The 16,810-nt window shown below is 51.9% G+C and overlaps 7 protein-coding genes across 7 annotated transcripts; 2 read left to right on the top strand and 5 right to left on the bottom strand.

Annotated features, from left to right (window-relative positions):
* Positions 1-276: 276 nt before the first annotated feature.
* MRS44_002938 (uncharacterized protein) lies at positions 277-1,284 on the bottom strand (the record flags this gene model as incomplete). The annotated part of the gene is made up of 1 exon (XM_046275251.2): positions 277-1,284. The coding sequence occupies one exon, from the start codon at positions 1,282-1,284 to the stop codon at positions 277-279; it is 1,008 nt and encodes a 335-aa protein (XP_046137048.1).
* A 671-nt stretch (positions 1,285-1,955) lies between these two features.
* MRS44_002937 (uncharacterized protein) lies at positions 1,956-4,737 on the bottom strand (the record flags this gene model as incomplete). Its single annotated transcript, XM_065623009.1, has 2 exons — positions 1,956-4,394; positions 4,441-4,737. 2 exons carry the CDS (start codon positions 4,735-4,737, stop codon positions 1,956-1,958), a joined length of 2,736 nt encoding a protein of 911 aa, XP_065479081.1.
* Positions 4,738-5,255: 518 nt separating this feature from the next.
* On the top strand, positions 5,256-6,302 carry MRS44_002936 (uncharacterized protein; the record flags this gene model as incomplete). The annotated part of the gene is made up of 2 exons (XM_046275250.2): positions 5,256-5,640; positions 5,686-6,302. The coding sequence occupies 2 exons, from the start codon at positions 5,256-5,258 to the stop codon at positions 6,300-6,302; spliced, it is 1,002 nt and encodes a 333-aa protein (XP_046137046.1).
* A 584-nt stretch (positions 6,303-6,886) lies between these two features.
* On the bottom strand, positions 6,887-9,637 carry MRS44_002935 (uncharacterized protein; the record flags this gene model as incomplete). The annotated part of the gene is made up of 1 exon (XM_065623008.1): positions 6,887-9,637. The coding sequence occupies one exon, from the start codon at positions 9,635-9,637 to the stop codon at positions 6,887-6,889; it is 2,751 nt and encodes a 916-aa protein (XP_065479080.1).
* A 1,831-nt stretch (positions 9,638-11,468) lies between these two features.
* Positions 11,469-13,364, bottom strand: MRS44_002934 (uncharacterized protein; the record flags this gene model as incomplete). Its single annotated transcript, XM_065623007.1, has 3 exons — positions 11,469-11,950; positions 12,006-12,458; positions 12,509-13,364. The coding sequence occupies 3 exons, from the start codon at positions 13,362-13,364 to the stop codon at positions 11,469-11,471; spliced, it is 1,791 nt and encodes a 596-aa protein (XP_065479079.1).
* Positions 13,365-14,063: 699 nt separating this feature from the next.
* On the bottom strand, positions 14,064-15,253 carry MRS44_002933 (uncharacterized protein; the record flags this gene model as incomplete). Its single annotated transcript, XM_046273525.2, has 2 exons — positions 14,064-15,088; positions 15,139-15,253. The coding sequence occupies 2 exons, from the start codon at positions 15,251-15,253 to the stop codon at positions 14,064-14,066; spliced, it is 1,140 nt and encodes a 379-aa protein (XP_046137043.2).
* A 1,058-nt stretch (positions 15,254-16,311) lies between these two features.
* Positions 16,312-16,800, top strand: MRS44_002932 (uncharacterized protein; the record flags this gene model as incomplete). Its single annotated transcript, XM_046280780.1, has 1 exon — positions 16,312-16,800. One exon carries the CDS (start codon positions 16,312-16,314, stop codon positions 16,798-16,800), a length of 489 nt encoding a protein of 162 aa, XP_046137042.1.
* Positions 16,801-16,810: the final 10 nt, after the last annotated feature.

The following is a 16,810-nucleotide window of genomic DNA, read 5'->3' as shown; positions in this document are numbered from 1 at the left end:
ACAACCGGATGTAGATGGAGAACGCATCCTCCGCAGGCAAGACTACATATCTTGCTCCGATTTAATGCGTATGGGTTAGAATGATCGGTCACTGTTACAAAGCATCATCTGCAAAGTCTCCCTGTTCAGTATTATTGATATAACATCAGCATGGTGCTGTCATGGCCTTTATTATCCATGAAGGAAGCATAATAGAAATTAAATGTACATATAGGTGTGAAACAAAGAATTCTCTGGTACCGCACCCGCACTCTGAACGTTCATTGCTATCCCAGTCTAGTCATGGTCTTCCTCTGTCAAACCTGGACAACCCTCCATCTCCGAATCCGGATAGGCCATCTTGCACCAAAAGCAATACTGATGTTTCTCCCTTAAATATTCCAGCAACTTCATGAGTCGCTCACCAATCTCCAATGCATTAAAATTATCCAGCTCTTCATCCTCCTCGTCGAGATCCTCAGCCGTAGCGTAAACCGTGTGTCCCTTCCCCAGCGCCTTCTTGTCGTCTTCGTCTTCTTGGTCATCCTCGTATGTTGGCAGCCGTGATAGCGACTGCTCAAGGTCGTACCGCATCCGTCGATCACGCTCTGCTTCTTCTCGGTGTCGAACTAGACCGCGGTATAGCACGGGGACTGATTTGAGAGGTCGAGATGATATCGGCGCTGGCTTCTTTTGAGAATCATCGGTCTCATCTGTTGATGCGTCGACTGCATGTTGGCCTTGAGGATCTGCCTTCTCATCGTCCATCCGTTCTGCTGTGCGTTGCGCCGCAAAGAACTGCTTTTCGAGTCTCGCATCCTCGCGCTCCTTTCTCACCCGCTCGCGATACTCATCGGGGTCCATCTTGGCCATCTTGATATCCCTCTCCTCCGCAGCCTCTCGTAGTCTCCTCTTCTTTTCATTTTCTAATCCAATACCTCCACGGTCCTCCTTGACGCTGACCTTGATCGGCTCTGCCCGGCCCGGGGCGTTGCCATCGTCCGTCTTCTTTCCTAGGCCACCGCCCGTGAAGCCCATCTTGGCCATCATGGCAAGACCCTTGCTCTTCTTAGCCTTTGCGTCATCGAGCATCGATGTTGACAAGGCCTTTTCTCGCGCGGCTTCCTCCTCCTCTGCGATCTGGGCTTTTGATTTGACAAGCCCTCGAGCGCGTGATTCACGCTTGAGACGTTGTGTGCGTTGCAGAGATGTTTCTTTGATTGGCGCGGGATCCTCGAATGTCATGTTCATGTAATCATCCTCTTCCTCGTCTGGTGCATTTGCACCGTTTTGATGGGAGCTCATGTTGAAATGATAAGCGGATTGTTTCTGGTAAGAACTGACTTGATTGATAGACTGTCGATTGAGCGTGTAATGGTAAAAAACGAGATGGCTGGTAAGTTTGATGGTGTTGATGGATTGTTCTTTCTCACAGAGTGGTCTCCACTAAAACTCAGTGGTCGGAGCGCTGAGATACAGTGCCAATAAGAGTCTCTACTCAACTACTAGGAGGACGGCCTCAACGAGGGGTACATCGTGAGCTGTTTCTGCACTTAAGCTAAGGATTGTTTTAACCAAATCCTTTACCAGAGTTTTGGACTTCGTTTTCTTGCTACATCTAAGTTAAGATACTCCATATTGGCACTTCGGTCAAGCGGCGCACAGTGTGGCTATCACAGGTGAAGTCATTGGACGAATGTCAGGGACGACAGAAGGTTGATCAAGGGTGAAGGCACTGTAAGACATGAACAAATTACACTCATAGTATGCTCAAAATATCATTGAACTCTTTCCTAATTTATGACGTTCTTTAGTCTAAAGCATATCATAAATTAGGGAAGTCTAGACTAACCTTCATGCTCAATTCTATCCAGCAACCTTGCGCATAACTTTTTGTCCTATAATAAGTTCCCAAAGCCAAACCAGTATGACAGACGAAAATATGTAATATTGGTATCCTATGCCAAAGTGCTCCTCTACCTGTTCTTGGCCCTCTTTCGAGCCGACTTCTCCCTCTCGTACGCGTTCGCCTCTCGTCCCTCCTCGCTCTGGATCTCGGCCACGAGCCTCTTGTACTTCTTCTCGTACGCCTCGTCCTTGGCCTTCTTGATCCGCAGCTTCTCCCGAGCCATAAAGTTGGCGTCCTTGCGCAGCTCCCGCATGGCTCCCTTGCGCTCCTTCTTGTGCTCCGCCTTGAGCTTGGCCAGCTCCGCCCTCTCCCGGTCGGGGTCGTAGTGCTTGTCCGGGTCGAATGTCTCCTCGAACTTGGGCACGTACGTCTTGATGGCCAGAGGTCGGTGGTGGTGAAGTTCCAGATTGCGGCGTGATAGCTGAGCAACCTTGAGCATCCTCTCAAACTTGGCCTGGAGCTTCTCAACTCTCTCAGCGAGGGCTGGGGGGAGTCGAGAACGGCAACCCTTGCTGTTCAGATGCTTCAGCACAGCAGCAACCTGACCAAAGGTCTCAAGGAACGCGCTCTTTCCAGTCCACGTATCCGCAGCCGCTTCCAAGAGCTGGGCGGTGGTGTCAAGGATAGCGACCTTGCGAGCCGCCGCCTCCTTACCACCAGTCTCCTCGTCAACGCAGTCCGAAAAGTTGAGCCTCCTCACGGCCGTCTTGCCAGCACCTTCAGTACGGATACCAGCGGGGACAGTGTGAAGAGGGAAGTTTCCAAGCTGCTTTGAGGCAGCAACGGGAGCCAGGGCAGAGAGTGTGTTCAGAGAGAAGTTAATCACCTCGGGCACATATCGCTTCGATAGCTTCTGGTAGCTGACGGCAAGAATAGAGAGATATGTGCCGATAGCATAATGCGACAGATTTTGAGGGACTCGTTGGCCAAGATACCGCCCAATCGTCAACATGGCAGGTGTGACAACCTGGTGAAAGTGATCGGACGTGGGGAAGATGGAGCCAACAGCAGTAAGCAGGATCAGATCTCCGGGGCCCAAGGCCAGAGGCCGTGACTGACCCATCTCCTCAATGTTTTGTCGGAACTGCTGGCTGATCTCGACAGGGAACATCTTGGCAAGAGAGTGGATATGTCGCACAATGCTCTCAAGCACGGCGAAGGGAGGGGATGTCGCAGGATCCCAAGGCAGAGCGACAAAGTCGACCAGAGCTGTGGAGAAGTTGGCCAGCTTCTCCTTGTTCTTGCTGCTGAGCTTCGGGTGGTAGAGGGCGCGGATTCTTTGAACGATGGTAGGGAATGTCTTTGCTGGGTATGGAGCGATAATCACTCGGAACTCGTCGCAAGACTGAGGGCACTCAAAGGTGTACGGTAGGCCTTGTTCGTCGCCCTTTTGGATTGCCGAGGCTTTTGTCGTCGAGTCGGCCTCAAAAACGGGGTTGCGGCGCTCTTCTTCGTTGAGAAGGCCCTTGGTGAACTCGTCATCTTCCTCCTCCTCATCAGCCTCTTCGTCAGAGCCCTCCATATCCGAGTCCTCGTCACTGTCGACAAGTTCCAAGTCCGATCCGCTGGCGACAAGATCATCATCGATGATAAAGTCATCCTCATCATCGAATCCCAGTTCCGTCGCAGTTGGTCGGGCCCTAATACCGCCTCCAAGGCCGAAATCCTCGTCATCCTCGTCCAAGTCCATCTCATCTTGCTGATTCTTCTTGCGCTTGTCTGCCTCATCGTCCTCACTATCCGAGACCTCTTCTCCTCTCATGCGTCTCTGGCGCTTATCTTCAAGCTCCTTAAGCCTCTTGGACTCCTCCTCAGCCTTTTCCTCGTCTGTCTTGGTTCGATCCGCAGGCTGGGCCCTCTTATCCTGGGCGAGTTTCTTCACCTGGAGATCAAAGTTCTTTTCGAAAGCATCGCGATCAACGCCAGCGATTGTCGAGACTGCAGCCTGAGCCTTGGTTCCCTGCCGACCTTGAGACAAGAGCGCATGGAGGTTCGGTAGCTCCTTGTCGAGTTCTGCTCGCAGATCATCGTCTTGATCCTTGGCCGCTTGTCGCTCATACTTGTGCAGCTTGGACTTTGCAATGACCTCTTCCATAACCTCCTTCTTAGTCTTTTTCCGCTCGGGCTCATCGTTTTCGCCGTCCTCTCCGTCGCTGCCAGTCGCTGCCATGTCGCGAAGGCGCTTCAGTCGCTGCCTCTCTCGTACTGAGACATCGCTGTCGTAATCCTCGTCCAGGTCGTCTTCTTGGAAGTCGTCCACAGGCCTCGTATCGTCAAAAGAAAGAGATTTTCCCATATGTGTGAGGCCGTCTTCGGGCTCGTCATCCTCCAGGTCGAACATGGAGCTCTTCTTGTGGCTTCTCTGTTTCTCTCGGGCGAATCGTTCCAACATCTTCTCTTCGGGTGCCATGGTCGGGTCGTTTTCACCGAATCGACGATCGAGGATACCTCCAACCTTGTTACGTCGTTGCATCTCGACTAGGAGCGTTTCTCGGCGCTTTGGGTTCTGTTAGTTGGATTGTCACCCAATGCGACAGTGTCTGGCGACTCACCCTCTCCTCGCTGGCTGCCTTGGCCTGACCAGGACGGCCTTTGATACTGCCTGCAATACCAGGCGCCTTCGGCCGGTTGGTGGTGACCTCAAACTTGGGTCCTTTCGCATGCTTCAGGTCGAAAGGGTTGAATTGCTCGCGAATGCCTTCCAACACAACCCCTCTCTGCAGTCTCTTTTCGTTACGGGACCGCTCATCTTGAGCAACACGGCGCTTCTGCTTCTTCGACTGCTGAGGGCCGACAATTCCTTGCTCTCGGAGCGACGCCTTGAGGCGCTTGAGCTGAGAGCCGGCCATGGCGAATGCGATGCTAATTACAACTTGCGCTACGACCGAGTCTCCAAGATTTTTTCCAATGGAAAAAGCGTTATCGTTATCAGCAAATTATTATGGGGCGGCTTCTATAAGCAAGAGACCCTGCCGTCTCTGGAAAGGATCTGATCAAAATTTCAGGCAGTTTCTTTCACGTGACATCAAGGCGTAATTGGTTTAGTGGTAAAATTCTCCGTTGCCATTCGAGTAACGTCGGGGAGCCCTGGGTTCGATTCCCAGATTACGCATTGCTTTTTGCATTTTGCATCTCTCCTGAATGGAATTGTCTTTTCCTTTTTGCTCGTCAACCTCCCTTGACAGTTTCGTTGTGTTCTCATCAGGTCTGGGGACGTGCCAAAAGTGGGGCCGTCCAAGGCCCCCAGGTGCCTTATGCAGGAGCTAAAGGCGGTATCTTATGGCAGAATGCCCTGACGTCAGGAGCTCTCGCCTATCGCTATCGCCAACTTCAATTAACATGAACTCAACAAGCAGATCTAATCAACATGGGCTGGGCAAGCAGCCTACTCGCCTTCGCCCGCGATGAGCGGGTAGTTCTTGTGAGCCTGGGTCTTGCCACTTTTGGTCTCGTTAGTACCATATTTACCACGCTTACATACATCCGCGACGAAAACGAGATCCCTCCAGCACAGCCAAAGACCCAGTACATCACGCAGGACACAGAGGATTCTCTAGAACTCGAGACCCTTGAGAAGCTTCTAGACCATCCAAACTATTCAATCAGGGATATAGCCATCAAGATTCTTTGCGATCGGGCTATCAACGACCGCGAAACAACACATTCCTTGCTTTTTGGCATCACGCGGCCAGACTACGATGAGCGTATGAAGTGTCTTCGGGCGCTGGCCCTACTTACGGGGCAAACACTTGGTATGAAAACTTGACACTTTTCGGGGAGACAACTAACCACTTTAGGTCTGGATGGACTGTCCAAGTTGAACAACCCCAAAGGCTATTCTGCTCTTGTGAGGTCTCTGGAGTTGAGCTTGGACGACGTTGAGCGACCAGATCTCACCGACAGCCACTGGGACGAGTACTACCTTCGCGATATGGCCGAGAGGTTTTGTCTCATGTTCATCCTTGAGCTGACCAACAAGTATGGTTCTCGCGACCTGATTAAGGCACGGTTCGTCGAGAAATGGTTGGCAAAGCAGGAATGGGGGACTGATCCTGAGGAGAGACGTCGGAACTTCAAGAACTACATGGACCTCAAGAGCAATCGGATCGTCGAGATCGTGGATAGAATCAAGGATGAGAGGCGTGGACGTAAGGCGTTGGAAAAGGCAGGGTTGGTGGACTGGAAGGAGAGCATGCGGACCATCTTTCGTAAGACCCCAGAGGCCACCATGGATATCCAGGAGGAGGCTGCGGACGGCGCTCTCACCGAGCAGCAGATTCCTCGCACCCGAGAGCATTCGGCCGAGGAGCAGCGACTTCGACGACAGCATCGAGAGGCGATGGTGCTCAACGACGGAACTCGACCACTGGGCAGAGAGGACATAATCGAACGGGATCACGGTTCGCCGACTTAGTAAGAGCGAGGAATCGGCAAGAAGAATATCAACCAGGTTGGCTGTGTCATCAAAGATTGTCAGCCAAAGGCCCAGCGCAGCGCCGAGGTTGTCGTTATGAAGGCAGCGCATAGAAGCGCGGCCTTTCAGACAGCGGGCAGAAGAGGTCGCCAACCCTTACTCCTACTCACGCCCAGGTCAATCATACCTAGGGCAACATAGCAGACACGTTCTGATCGATGCTCCGCCAACATTTCGCAGCCTCGAGACAGGCTTCACGGAACAGTGTCGAGGTGCAGACATGACTAAAGTTAGGTCTATTGCTAAAAAGTCATTCGCGCTCAGCGCTACCCATAATTCATTATTCTTAATGCTGCTACATTTAGTCTCTCCATGCCTGTGTACTTCACCTTCTCCAACTCCTTGAAGTAAGTATCAGCTAATTTCCCCTTGCTCTTGGGCCAGATACGGCGGCCTTCTATCTCTTTGGCAAATATTCTTTCGTAGAGCCTCCATTCCTTCGTTGGAGACTGCACGTTGAAACTTGGCGTTAGGGGGAGGCTCACCGTAAGAGGCTACGACCAGACTACTCCCCCCTGGTATCTTTATATCACTGGAGCAACGAACTCTGTGCTCCCAGAAGGGAAAGTCCTCCCCAGACCAAGCTGCTGGAGAAAGTCGTCAAGAAGGTCAAGGTTATAGTTCCTCGAGTCCTTGCACTTGAGCGCGGTGCTGATTAGCTTTTGCCAGTCATCCGGCTTTGCGAGGTCGGCAAACTGGAAGAGTGCGACAGCGAGCTGACCCCATCGCAACACCAAGTCAGGGTTCATGGTTCCTTCTAGGTGACGGAATTCGACTGTGCCCTTGACGTAGACTTCCTCTTCGTCCTGTTCCGGGGGCTGGCCCTTCGCGTTGAGAGCTTGACAAGTTGATACGGACAGCGAGACCTTGCGGCAGTAATGCTTGAGCTGGTCCAGATCACGTACTATCCACATCTCTTTCAAGACGACCCAGAGAAGAGGATCCTCTTCAACCTCGTCAGGGAAATATTTCTTAAGGTCCGGGTGTGGAGCTCTATTCTGGGAATCCCGTCTTATCTCTTCTGCATTCATCATCAAGGCAGCTGAGTATATCATGTGTCTCCTAAAGGGGTGGCAGAGGCTAAAGACAATATTCTCCACGCAGCACATGAGGCAGAACATCTTTCGAAGGAGATGAATAGGAAGGATCTGCTGACCCTTGCCGACGTGGACGTGTAGTCCGCAGGTGGCAGATTCAATCACCCTGATTTTTGTCGCAACGCCACCAACAACCTCAAGGATCCTCTCCCAGTCCTCAGGCACGTCCTGGCAGACTGGGCTGATGAGCTCAAGGCCAGTCAGCTTCCAGTATCCGGCCCAGGCCAAGGACTCACTGAGCGAGCCGTCTTGCTCGAGGGACCACGCGTGGTAGTTGAGTTTTAGGTCGCCCACGTGGAAGAGGCCGTGTTTTGCTAGCTCGCGCTTCCAGGGGCGGCCGGTGCCGTTGCTGTGGTTGCAGATGAAGTACGCTGGGTGGCCGAATGAAGAGATGATGCCCGCTATCTGATGTGCTCGGCGAGAAAAGCATCTCCCGTGGGCAATCTCCCTGGGATCGTCGGGATGGGGGTCGTTCTCAGGGGTAGTGTCTTCTTCGCAGGATGTGTCAACGTCCATCGGGTCAGAATCAAGAAGGCTCGCAGCAGGAACTGAGCCGACGTCCATCATTGAAGTATCTGATGAACTCACTTCTGGATCAGTCAGCAATTGATCAAGCAGCCAGGAATCGAAATTCCTTATGGCCATGTCTAAATTCAAATCGCCCTTACTTGTGGTCGAGGTTGGCTCAGTTTCTGGAAACGTCGGGGTCCATGGTTGCGAGTCCCGACGGGATACTCCTTCGCCCTGGCCTTCTTCCTGTGCTACACGAAGCTTCTCTCCGATGTCAAAGAATAGCTGGTCAGGGGGGTCGTCGATATACTGATAAGTGTAAAAAGATGGTTTAAGGTCCTTGGTTGGATGTTCCGACGTAGGGAGCAACATTTCCAGCTCCACGCCAAAGGAGTAGGTGCTGTTACTGGTACCCTTGACGCCTTTAGTGAACTTGGCCCAGTTCTGAGCCTCCATCTCAGCATCGTCCAACGACCTGTAAGATCTCGCCAGCCCAGGCTCTGGGTCATACTTAAGGACAGGCCTTGTCCGAACCGGCCAGTAGATCAAGTCTGGGACTTGGAATTCTTTCTTTGGCGTGTAGTACCTCATCTTTTCCATGCCGTCTGAGCGCAGACAATCGAAAACGGTGAAGCCTTGCTCAACACGCTGTCTCAAGATTCTTGACGCTGCGATGAGAGATGAGTCGTGCACTGGTCGAGGAGGTTCGAGAATAAACTTGCAAATGGCGACCCAATCCACGATGGCTGGACCGTGAAGAGTTCCGCAATGTTGATTTAGCTCAATACGTGGGTGCGTCTGGTCGGAGGCGTTCTGAAAGTTGTATGCCGCCTGGAACTTGTGCTTATTGCCTCCCTTTGTAACAGCCAACTCCAAGAGATGAAGTAGGTCTGGGATAGATTTAGCCTTGTGAATCTTGTCGAGTCCAGGTCTATACCTCCCTTCACACAACTCTCCAGGATGAGCCATGACCCTGAGCTGTCGGCGGTGCCAGGAGAGGCGATCAGTCCAAGGATCATCGATAAGAACACCCAAACCCATTTCCATCTTGAGGTCGATGGGATGATGCTTCCTGACAAGGTTTGTGAACTGAAAGCCCAGAGAGGGTAGTGAGCTCGGCCCGCAGTGAGGGGGGTGAAGCCTACTCAGGAGAGGATCTGTCACCCATAGCATAGATGCGATTTCCTTAAGTCGCTCGAGGTTAAAGGCTCCTTGTCGAGGTGTGAATGTGAGTCTTAGTCTTGTTTCAGCGCTGGCAAAGGTGATTAACTTCTCGTTGAGGAGCTTGAGGACCGCCTCAAGTTGTCTATATTGGTCGTGAGTAGGCTCAAGGTAAGGAGACATGACCTTCATCCCGATCCAGCGATACTCATCGCACTGAGTCTCCTGGAGATTTGCTTCATAGCTAAACGTCCACATCTCAGCTCTAGGAAACTCCCAATAATGAGTCAAAAGCTTCTCAAGAAATCGAGTGGCCCACAAGCCACAATCTTCTCTCACCCGGGGATCCGTGAAGCCAGCGGCGCTCCTCTGATAGTTGTTGGCGGGGTAGGGAACAGGACTTCCTTGAGGCCGCACGTAGCCTGAGTCGTGCTGGCCGGGATCCTCCTTATAACGGAGTGCCAGGAGGAAGGGTAGCTCGATGCGAGTTAGCAACTCTGACGGCATGGCTAGTGATATCAGCGCCGAGACTGTATTCCAGGTGTCAGTGGCAAGCTAGTTGCTATGTTCATCTGAAATCAGTCACTGATTTGGGGTAGCGGTGTCGAAGTATATATGTTTGTCGCGGGAATAAGGGAACATGGTAGCGACCTTTGATGGTAACAGGTGAATCAAGGAACTGCCGCTAGACGAACCATGGCGAGGTTTTGTTCGACTACATGACTGTAGTTTATTGGAGGAGGCGGCGCTTCACATACAGAACAACCATGAACACATGTTGCTGAACACGGCCTGTGTAGGTCTAATTGTCAATGGCAACTTTCTTTGTCTAACACACCATGTTGGCCTATGTTTGGGTCCAGAACATCGCCGTAGTGTCAAATCGCATGGAGCAGACTTGGATACACTGATGTGTTCCTGTTCTTACTTTCACGATCATGTGTCAAGTTCGCGTTGGACGACGATTCACACAATGCAGAGCTGCCCTTCACCATTTATACCAACTCAATCCTAGATTCCTATTGAATGAAATATGGCACCCTTCTACAGGTATATTCTGGGATTGAGTCCGGTTGTGTGAATCCCCGTTGGCGTCTATCATCATGACTTACCCTATGCTGACACTCAACAGGAACTGTTGGATGGATGACAAGTTCGGAAAGGGATCCCTTGACAGCTAGCTGCTAGATTAACACTGATGTGTAAGTACCAATTATCCCAATGTGTCTCAGCCAAGAAGGTAGTGTGGTATGGTGGTTGTTTTGGGAGGAGAGGGTTTAGCCATCTTGTTAGGACCATGGCAATGGCCGGAATCATTACATTCAAGGATACAAACACTAACAATTGCGAAGTCGTTGATGGAAAGAGCAGCGGCAAGGAAGATGCAATTAATAACAGAGTGGATATTCGGCTGCCAAGTTCAGCGAGAACAGTTCAACACATGAACAAGCTCGACAATACGTTCTTTGTCTAGGAATCATTGCAAGGTCATTGCCCCATTCTCTACAAACTTAAACTGACCAACTTAATTGGCACCAAACATGAGTGCTAGGAGGCTCTGGTAATTGACGGACAGTTCAGGGGTTGATTTGAAATTGGGGAGTTGCACCTTTTCGTTCGTTTCGAGTTTTGCTGAATGCTGTGCTGGCCTGTGAGGGAGCCCCAATCTTGCTACTGGGCTACAGAGGTTATACTGTGTACAAGACAGGCAAAGTAGGCGGTAAAGCGCACTTTGCCTCCTTGGTTGCTCTTGGAGTTGCGCTGAAGTGTTCTGGTAATATCGACGCCACAGTGCGAAGGGGAAGGCATTGCGAGAGAAACACAGGCGCTCTTGGAGAGGTACATGCTGTGTATGCGGGGATGGCCCGGCTAGTTACATAGATCTCATCTGTAGGTACAGACGCAAGTATCGACGTCACTGGAACGAGACAGGCGTTTGGTTCCCTCCTTGACTTGGAAGATATTAAGACTAGATGATTGAGTGATGAAACCTATCATCACCAACGCCTCAAGATTTACGAGCAAGCAGTTGGCAGAAGGAAAAGAGCCAAGAAGGAAGCCAAGGGTGGTGGGAAGTTGGAGAACCAGCTCCAACAGGGCCTGAGATCCCGCGGGGAATTCTCCGCATGGTTCTTGTCAACCTCAATAAAGAGCATGCCTGTTCATAACCACGCGGGCCAAGAAAGAAACAAACATCAGGAGGGTAAGTCCTCTCAAGCATTGTAAATGAGTTTTCAGAAGATATCATAAAATAATCCAATATCTTAGAGCAATTTTGTTTATTCTTACTATACTCCATTGACTACCTTTGGAGGACAACAAGATCCGTGCTACTCCTTTACTCCCGGCTGCGCTTCCCACCTCGCGGCTTCACCTCGCACATGGTGACAATGGCCCTGCAGACGATGATGCGACTTTCAAAGTTGTACCCATCTGCGTCCCCATACTTGACGATCTGGGGCGAGACCTGGAGCTCAAGCTGAGTGTTCTCCGTGTTTCCTCTGGTGTATCGGATGTCGACATTATCATCCTGGTATTGGTCCTGCACACCCATCGGAAGGAAGAAGGCTCTCGACGTCATAAACAACCTGTTGAGGTGCATAGCTCGGTTAATGATTTCCTTCAAGCGGCGCTCCACACCCTTGACCTTCTCGGAGTCCTTGGTCATCTCGGGGTTGGTGAAGACGTGGAGGTCGGCCTTAAGGCCGGTCACAAGCTTGGCCACCTGAGCTTTGTTTACGTCATCGTGAGTAGATCGTAGGATACTGGCTGTCTGCGCCTTCAACGGACTGAAGTTCTTCATCTCCTCGGCACCGCTCCCTGAAGAACTGTAAACATCAGAACAAAGAGAAAGGGGGTTGGTGGACGATCTTACCTGCGACATCGATACAGAGGCGATTGAAAGATTGCCCACCGCGGCCACCCCAGATGTTAGATCCTGCCTGGAACACCTCGTTGTTGATACGGTCCCAAATGTGCTTCTGGAAGTGAAAATTGGCCAGTTCCGGGTCTTGCTTGCGCTTGGCACTGAGCGCGGTGACTTGGGCTGTGTTGGCTCCTGGAGGGGCTATGACACGGGTTGGATCCCTGGTGAGGACTTGTAGGGTGAAGTTCTGAATCTCATGGGCAAGTTGAAGCCACTGGTGCTCAATCTTATCGTCCGAGATCTTTTCATAGGGGAAGTCGGAGCCCTTCTCCAGTTCATTGTTCAGTTGGTTGACGTAGCACCTTAGTTCGCCGATATAGTTCTCCTGTTCCTGGTTCTTCGTCTTGAAGGTTTCGAAAGAAGCAGAGAGCTCCTTTCTCTGGCTCGGCTGGCATCGAGGGCCTTCTGGCACGCGGCAAGATCACCCCCAGCGCCTTGAGCGTCTTGAGTACCTTGAGCGCCGAGTGCTGCCAACTGGTTCTCGAGGGCAGTGATCTTTGCTTGCATAGCCTGAGCATCCAAGACATCCTGCATACTCTTCTGTGCGGCATCGGCATCGTTGCGTATGTGAACGAGAAACTCGCTGAATTGCTGGAGACTGGCAGCTCCGGCTGGATGGAGAGCTGCTAGGTGGAGAGCTACTGGAGGTAAAGCTGCAGGGCAGAGAGCGGCAGGGCAGCGGCCCGCTGGGTGGAGAGTTGTTGCTTCGTGGGAGCTTGTCATCAACGAAGCAACTTCTGTCTCTCTGCTGATCGGTGGCTGCGAGGGAGCTAGCGAGGTTGCGGGAGTCGTTTCCACTGACCGAGTCGCCAAGTTCGATGGAGCCGCTGGCTCGGTGGGAGAAGTTGGAGACGAGGACGATGCTCCATTGGAAGACCTATTTTTATTCTTGAAAACGATCCGGGTTCTCTTTGCAGGAGAATCGGTGTGCTCCCTGGGCGCACCTCGCTTGCTGACTGGAGAAACTTGCTCCGGCGACTTGGTGGCTTTCTCGGAAACGACTGCGGGAATGGATGAGTTCGACCCGGAGCTCTCGTATCCTGCGTCTTCGTCTCTCATAGCGGCCCGGCGTGCTGCAGCACGCTTGACAGCTCTGGCTTTCTTGCGAGCCATGAGAGGGACATCATCGCTGGAGCTTGAACGGGTCAAGTTGGCTGAGGTTGTTTTAGCCTTGGAGGCTGAGGAGACCTTAAGGGCTGAGGCTCTCTTGGAAGGCTCCGGATAGAAATCATCATCGGAGCCTGGGTCGGTAAACTTGGTCGGCGCAGCGGCGCGTTGCTTTCGTGAGCGCCGAGGCGGAGACGCCATGTCGATAGTGCGTTGCGAGCGTCCGATTGAAGTAGATGAATTGTGAGAATAGAAGAATGGGAGATTGAGGGGAGAAGTAGTTGAGAGAGAAAGGAAGAGAGAATAAGTGAGAGGGGTCAAGCAAGGTGAAGAAGGTTGCTGGCCTGGCACAAGCTGGCACTGGCAGACACCTGCAGGTGATGCAAAGTTTTTACAGCAACGCACTGCTATTGATGAAAATTAACTGCTACTCACAAAGACATTATACAGTGTCGGATACAAACAGGCAAACGATGCGATATCAGTGTTGGTCACTGAGACGACCTTTCAGGGGTGGCTTTGGTGCAGCTATTCATTGGGATATTCTGCAAGGGAAGAAGCAATCGATCGATTGCGATTCAAAGCGTAACTCCATACGACATAAATGACTCTTGAGTCATCTCGCTTTTAGAATCGTAGACGGGTACCCTGATTGTCAAAGATGAAAGGACATCATAGCTCTTCACACTGATAGTCATTAAAACAACAGCCAGCAGAACCATATCTGCATTGCATTTACTTGCTCAAGAGGGTATAACTAACTGGTATCTATACTATCACTACTATATCTAGGGGATTAACTCCTATCCTCAAGTTCATTCCTTCATCCAAAGTTCCATTCCGTAAACCTCCATCGCTAGCATCAAAACAAGACCAAATCATAACCGGATCATTACCAAATCAGTTGTCATCATACATCTTCATCAAGTTTGCCTTAATGTTCGTCATCTGGCTGCGGTGCATGCGCTCTCTGTTCTCAAGTGCCGTGATGCGCTCTTGCAGGCTGGCAATCTTTTCATCCCGGATCTTGAGGGTTGCTCGTGCAGAATCACGACCAAGGATGATGCCCTTGGTACGACGGGCTGCCGTAGTCAAGGTGTGTTTTATAGTCCGCAAGACCCCAGGGTCAACCTTCTGGTCTTGTAGGAGACCCATGATCTCGTTTGTCACGTCGTAACCGTTGTCGGGAGGGCTGCTGGAAGGGGCTGCCTGTAGCCCAGCCGGAGTCCTCGACGGAGTTGTGCCAGCCGAAATGGTGGCGGATGAGAGAGCCACCGAGTGGCGAGAGGGTGTATCTTCGAAAGAGACCTGCTTCTGGCGCTTGGAATCGGTACCCGGGAAGAGTGTACGGGACACTGGAGTGGGCAGGCCAGAGATGACATCGGCAGAGCGCATGTTGGTCGGCGTTTCGTATCGTTTCTGGGCAGCGGCCTTCTCGGCGCTCTTGTCCACAATGGCAACCATCTGTCTCTCCTCATCCGAGCCGAGGTCACTGAATTCGTCTTCGTCTTCATCCTCTTCAAACACATCTCGCTTTCTCTTAGTAGGCCCCCGACTGGGCGTTTCTGGAAAGGCAGCTGCCCTTGATGGACCCGCCTCCGCGGTTTTGGCTGACTTGGGCATTGGGGGGTCTTGGTCAGATTCCTCGCCAGATCCTGTGCTGTCATCGAAATCCATGTTACTCGCATGTCGAGTAGGAGTGACTTGATAGCCATAGGATACAAGTGACTGCTGTGTCAGTACCGGTGCCTTGGATCGTGAAGATTCACCTTTCTCAGAAGACTTGAGACCCGTCTCGCGAGACTTGGCCTCATCCCACCAGAGAAAGAAGCCGCAGTCGTCACATTTCCAGTAGAAGCGGCCCTTGTTTGGACCAGACTTTCTCGTCTCTCGAAGACTGGCTTTGTTCCGAGGCTCACAGTTGCCTGTTGAACATGTTAACGAAATGTCTTTGAGAAGTGACAAATAAACTTACACCACCAATGTCCGTCACTGAAACGGCCTTTGTGGAGGCGTTTCTTGACAGATTTGGGCGTCTCCGGCTGTTGAGTTGACTGGTAACGATTCTTGCCCCGAGGCGTCGAGGCCATAGTTTTCGAGTGTCGGCGAAATCACAGTAAGGCTTGCAATGGCTTCAGGTCTGGGTAAAATGGTAGAGTCGATTAAGGCTGATGTCAAAAGACGATGAGCGGGAGCTGCCGCGGCGCCGGTAGATACAGAGGGGCTGCGGGGTTGGCGTTGGCGTTGTCGCTCTGTTGCTAGGGAGGTCAAGCCTCAAAGGGGGAGGCTGGGATGAAACGAATGTGGCTGTCAAACGGGAACCCAGCCACAATTGTTTCGGTGAGAACCTGGTACCTGCCAAGGTGTACCTGGTCCTGGACCTTGACCTGGGCAGGTACTCCGTATTGTAGCCTTCCAACAGCAAACTCTCTGCCCTGATCTGTTCGTTAATCGGCAGAACTCGACCGCAAATGGCGTAGCACACGGGCATTGACCCGAGCTGTTAATCTCGTCATGGATCTGATCTTGCAGGGTCCCTCGTGGCACAAAACCGGGTAGTCACTGGATGGTTCTTTTATGCCTTGGGGACGTTGAAGAAGGCAATCTCTTGGATTCGTATTATTTACCAATGTTGCATTCTGTTTGGATACTATAACACTTCAATCACAAACGTCAAGTCACATGACTACGCGTCTCCTGCCAGAACCTATCGGACTCGTGACCGTCTAATATCCGACCCGATCCTTCCCTTGATTGATGAAGCTGAAGCTGTACCGTCCCGTAGAAACGACGGGAACGTGGCTCCTCGGTGGCACCTTCCCCTACCTGGGTAGCGAATTCTAGCCAAAAATAATTAATCTCCATTAACCTCCCTGCTGTCAACTTTTCTTCCTCTTCTTCTTCCTCCTTCTCAAATCCAATCTTGACCCTCTTTCACTCCCTTTTTCTTCTCTTCTTGTTCGTTTCTCGTCCCCGTCTCCTTTTCATCTCTTTGGTCGGCTTCAATTGCCCTAATTGCTCCTCCGTTTGCGCCCGTCACCGCCCTCCGGTAGTCGCCAGCTCAGCTCAGCTCGACTCCCTGTTCTTTGCTTCTCTCACCTTTTCCGCACAGAGAAAAAAAGGCGCCCAAGCGCATCGACGTCACCCAATGGCTGCACGCATGCCCCTCCTCTCGGGGCGATTCGTCGCTTCTCGCCTGTCCCCTCGAGCTTCATCCTCCCTGTCCCTGCCGACTCGCCCGTCCCTGGCTATCCCGCGCGGTTTTCGTACAGCTCAACGCGGCCGTCAATACTCGTCTCAGCCACCGAAGCGCAACGACGCTGTCAAGTTCTGGCCTTTTCTTGTCGTCATCGCTGTAGGCTCTCTCGGCTACGTGGGTCTTGTCAACCGCCGTAAAGGTGAGCTACTTGTAATCAGCACGCACCCGTGCTTCTCCTTCATCTATTCAGTTATCAACAAGGACTGGGTATGGGTCTGCTCCTGGTACGAGGGGTCGTCGCCCCGTCCGAGACATCGGTCCATGCAGCCCGAGGACGAGCTTCTCGGCCTGCATTACGTTTCACTGTTGCTTTGCGACCAGATTCATGCCCACCGCCTTCTTCGACCCTTAGAACTTCCTCCTGAACTCTCCTCCTAATCTTCACAAA

This window comes from Fusarium solani (assembly GCF_023522795.1).
Source record: "Fusarium solani strain SB1 chromosome Unknown bctg00000001, whole genome shotgun sequence".
Taxonomy (NCBI): Eukaryota; Fungi; Ascomycota; class Sordariomycetes; order Hypocreales; family Nectriaceae; genus Fusarium; species Fusarium solani.
The sequence above is the reverse complement of the archived record's forward strand: the minus strand, read 5'-3'. Positions and strand labels throughout refer to the sequence as shown.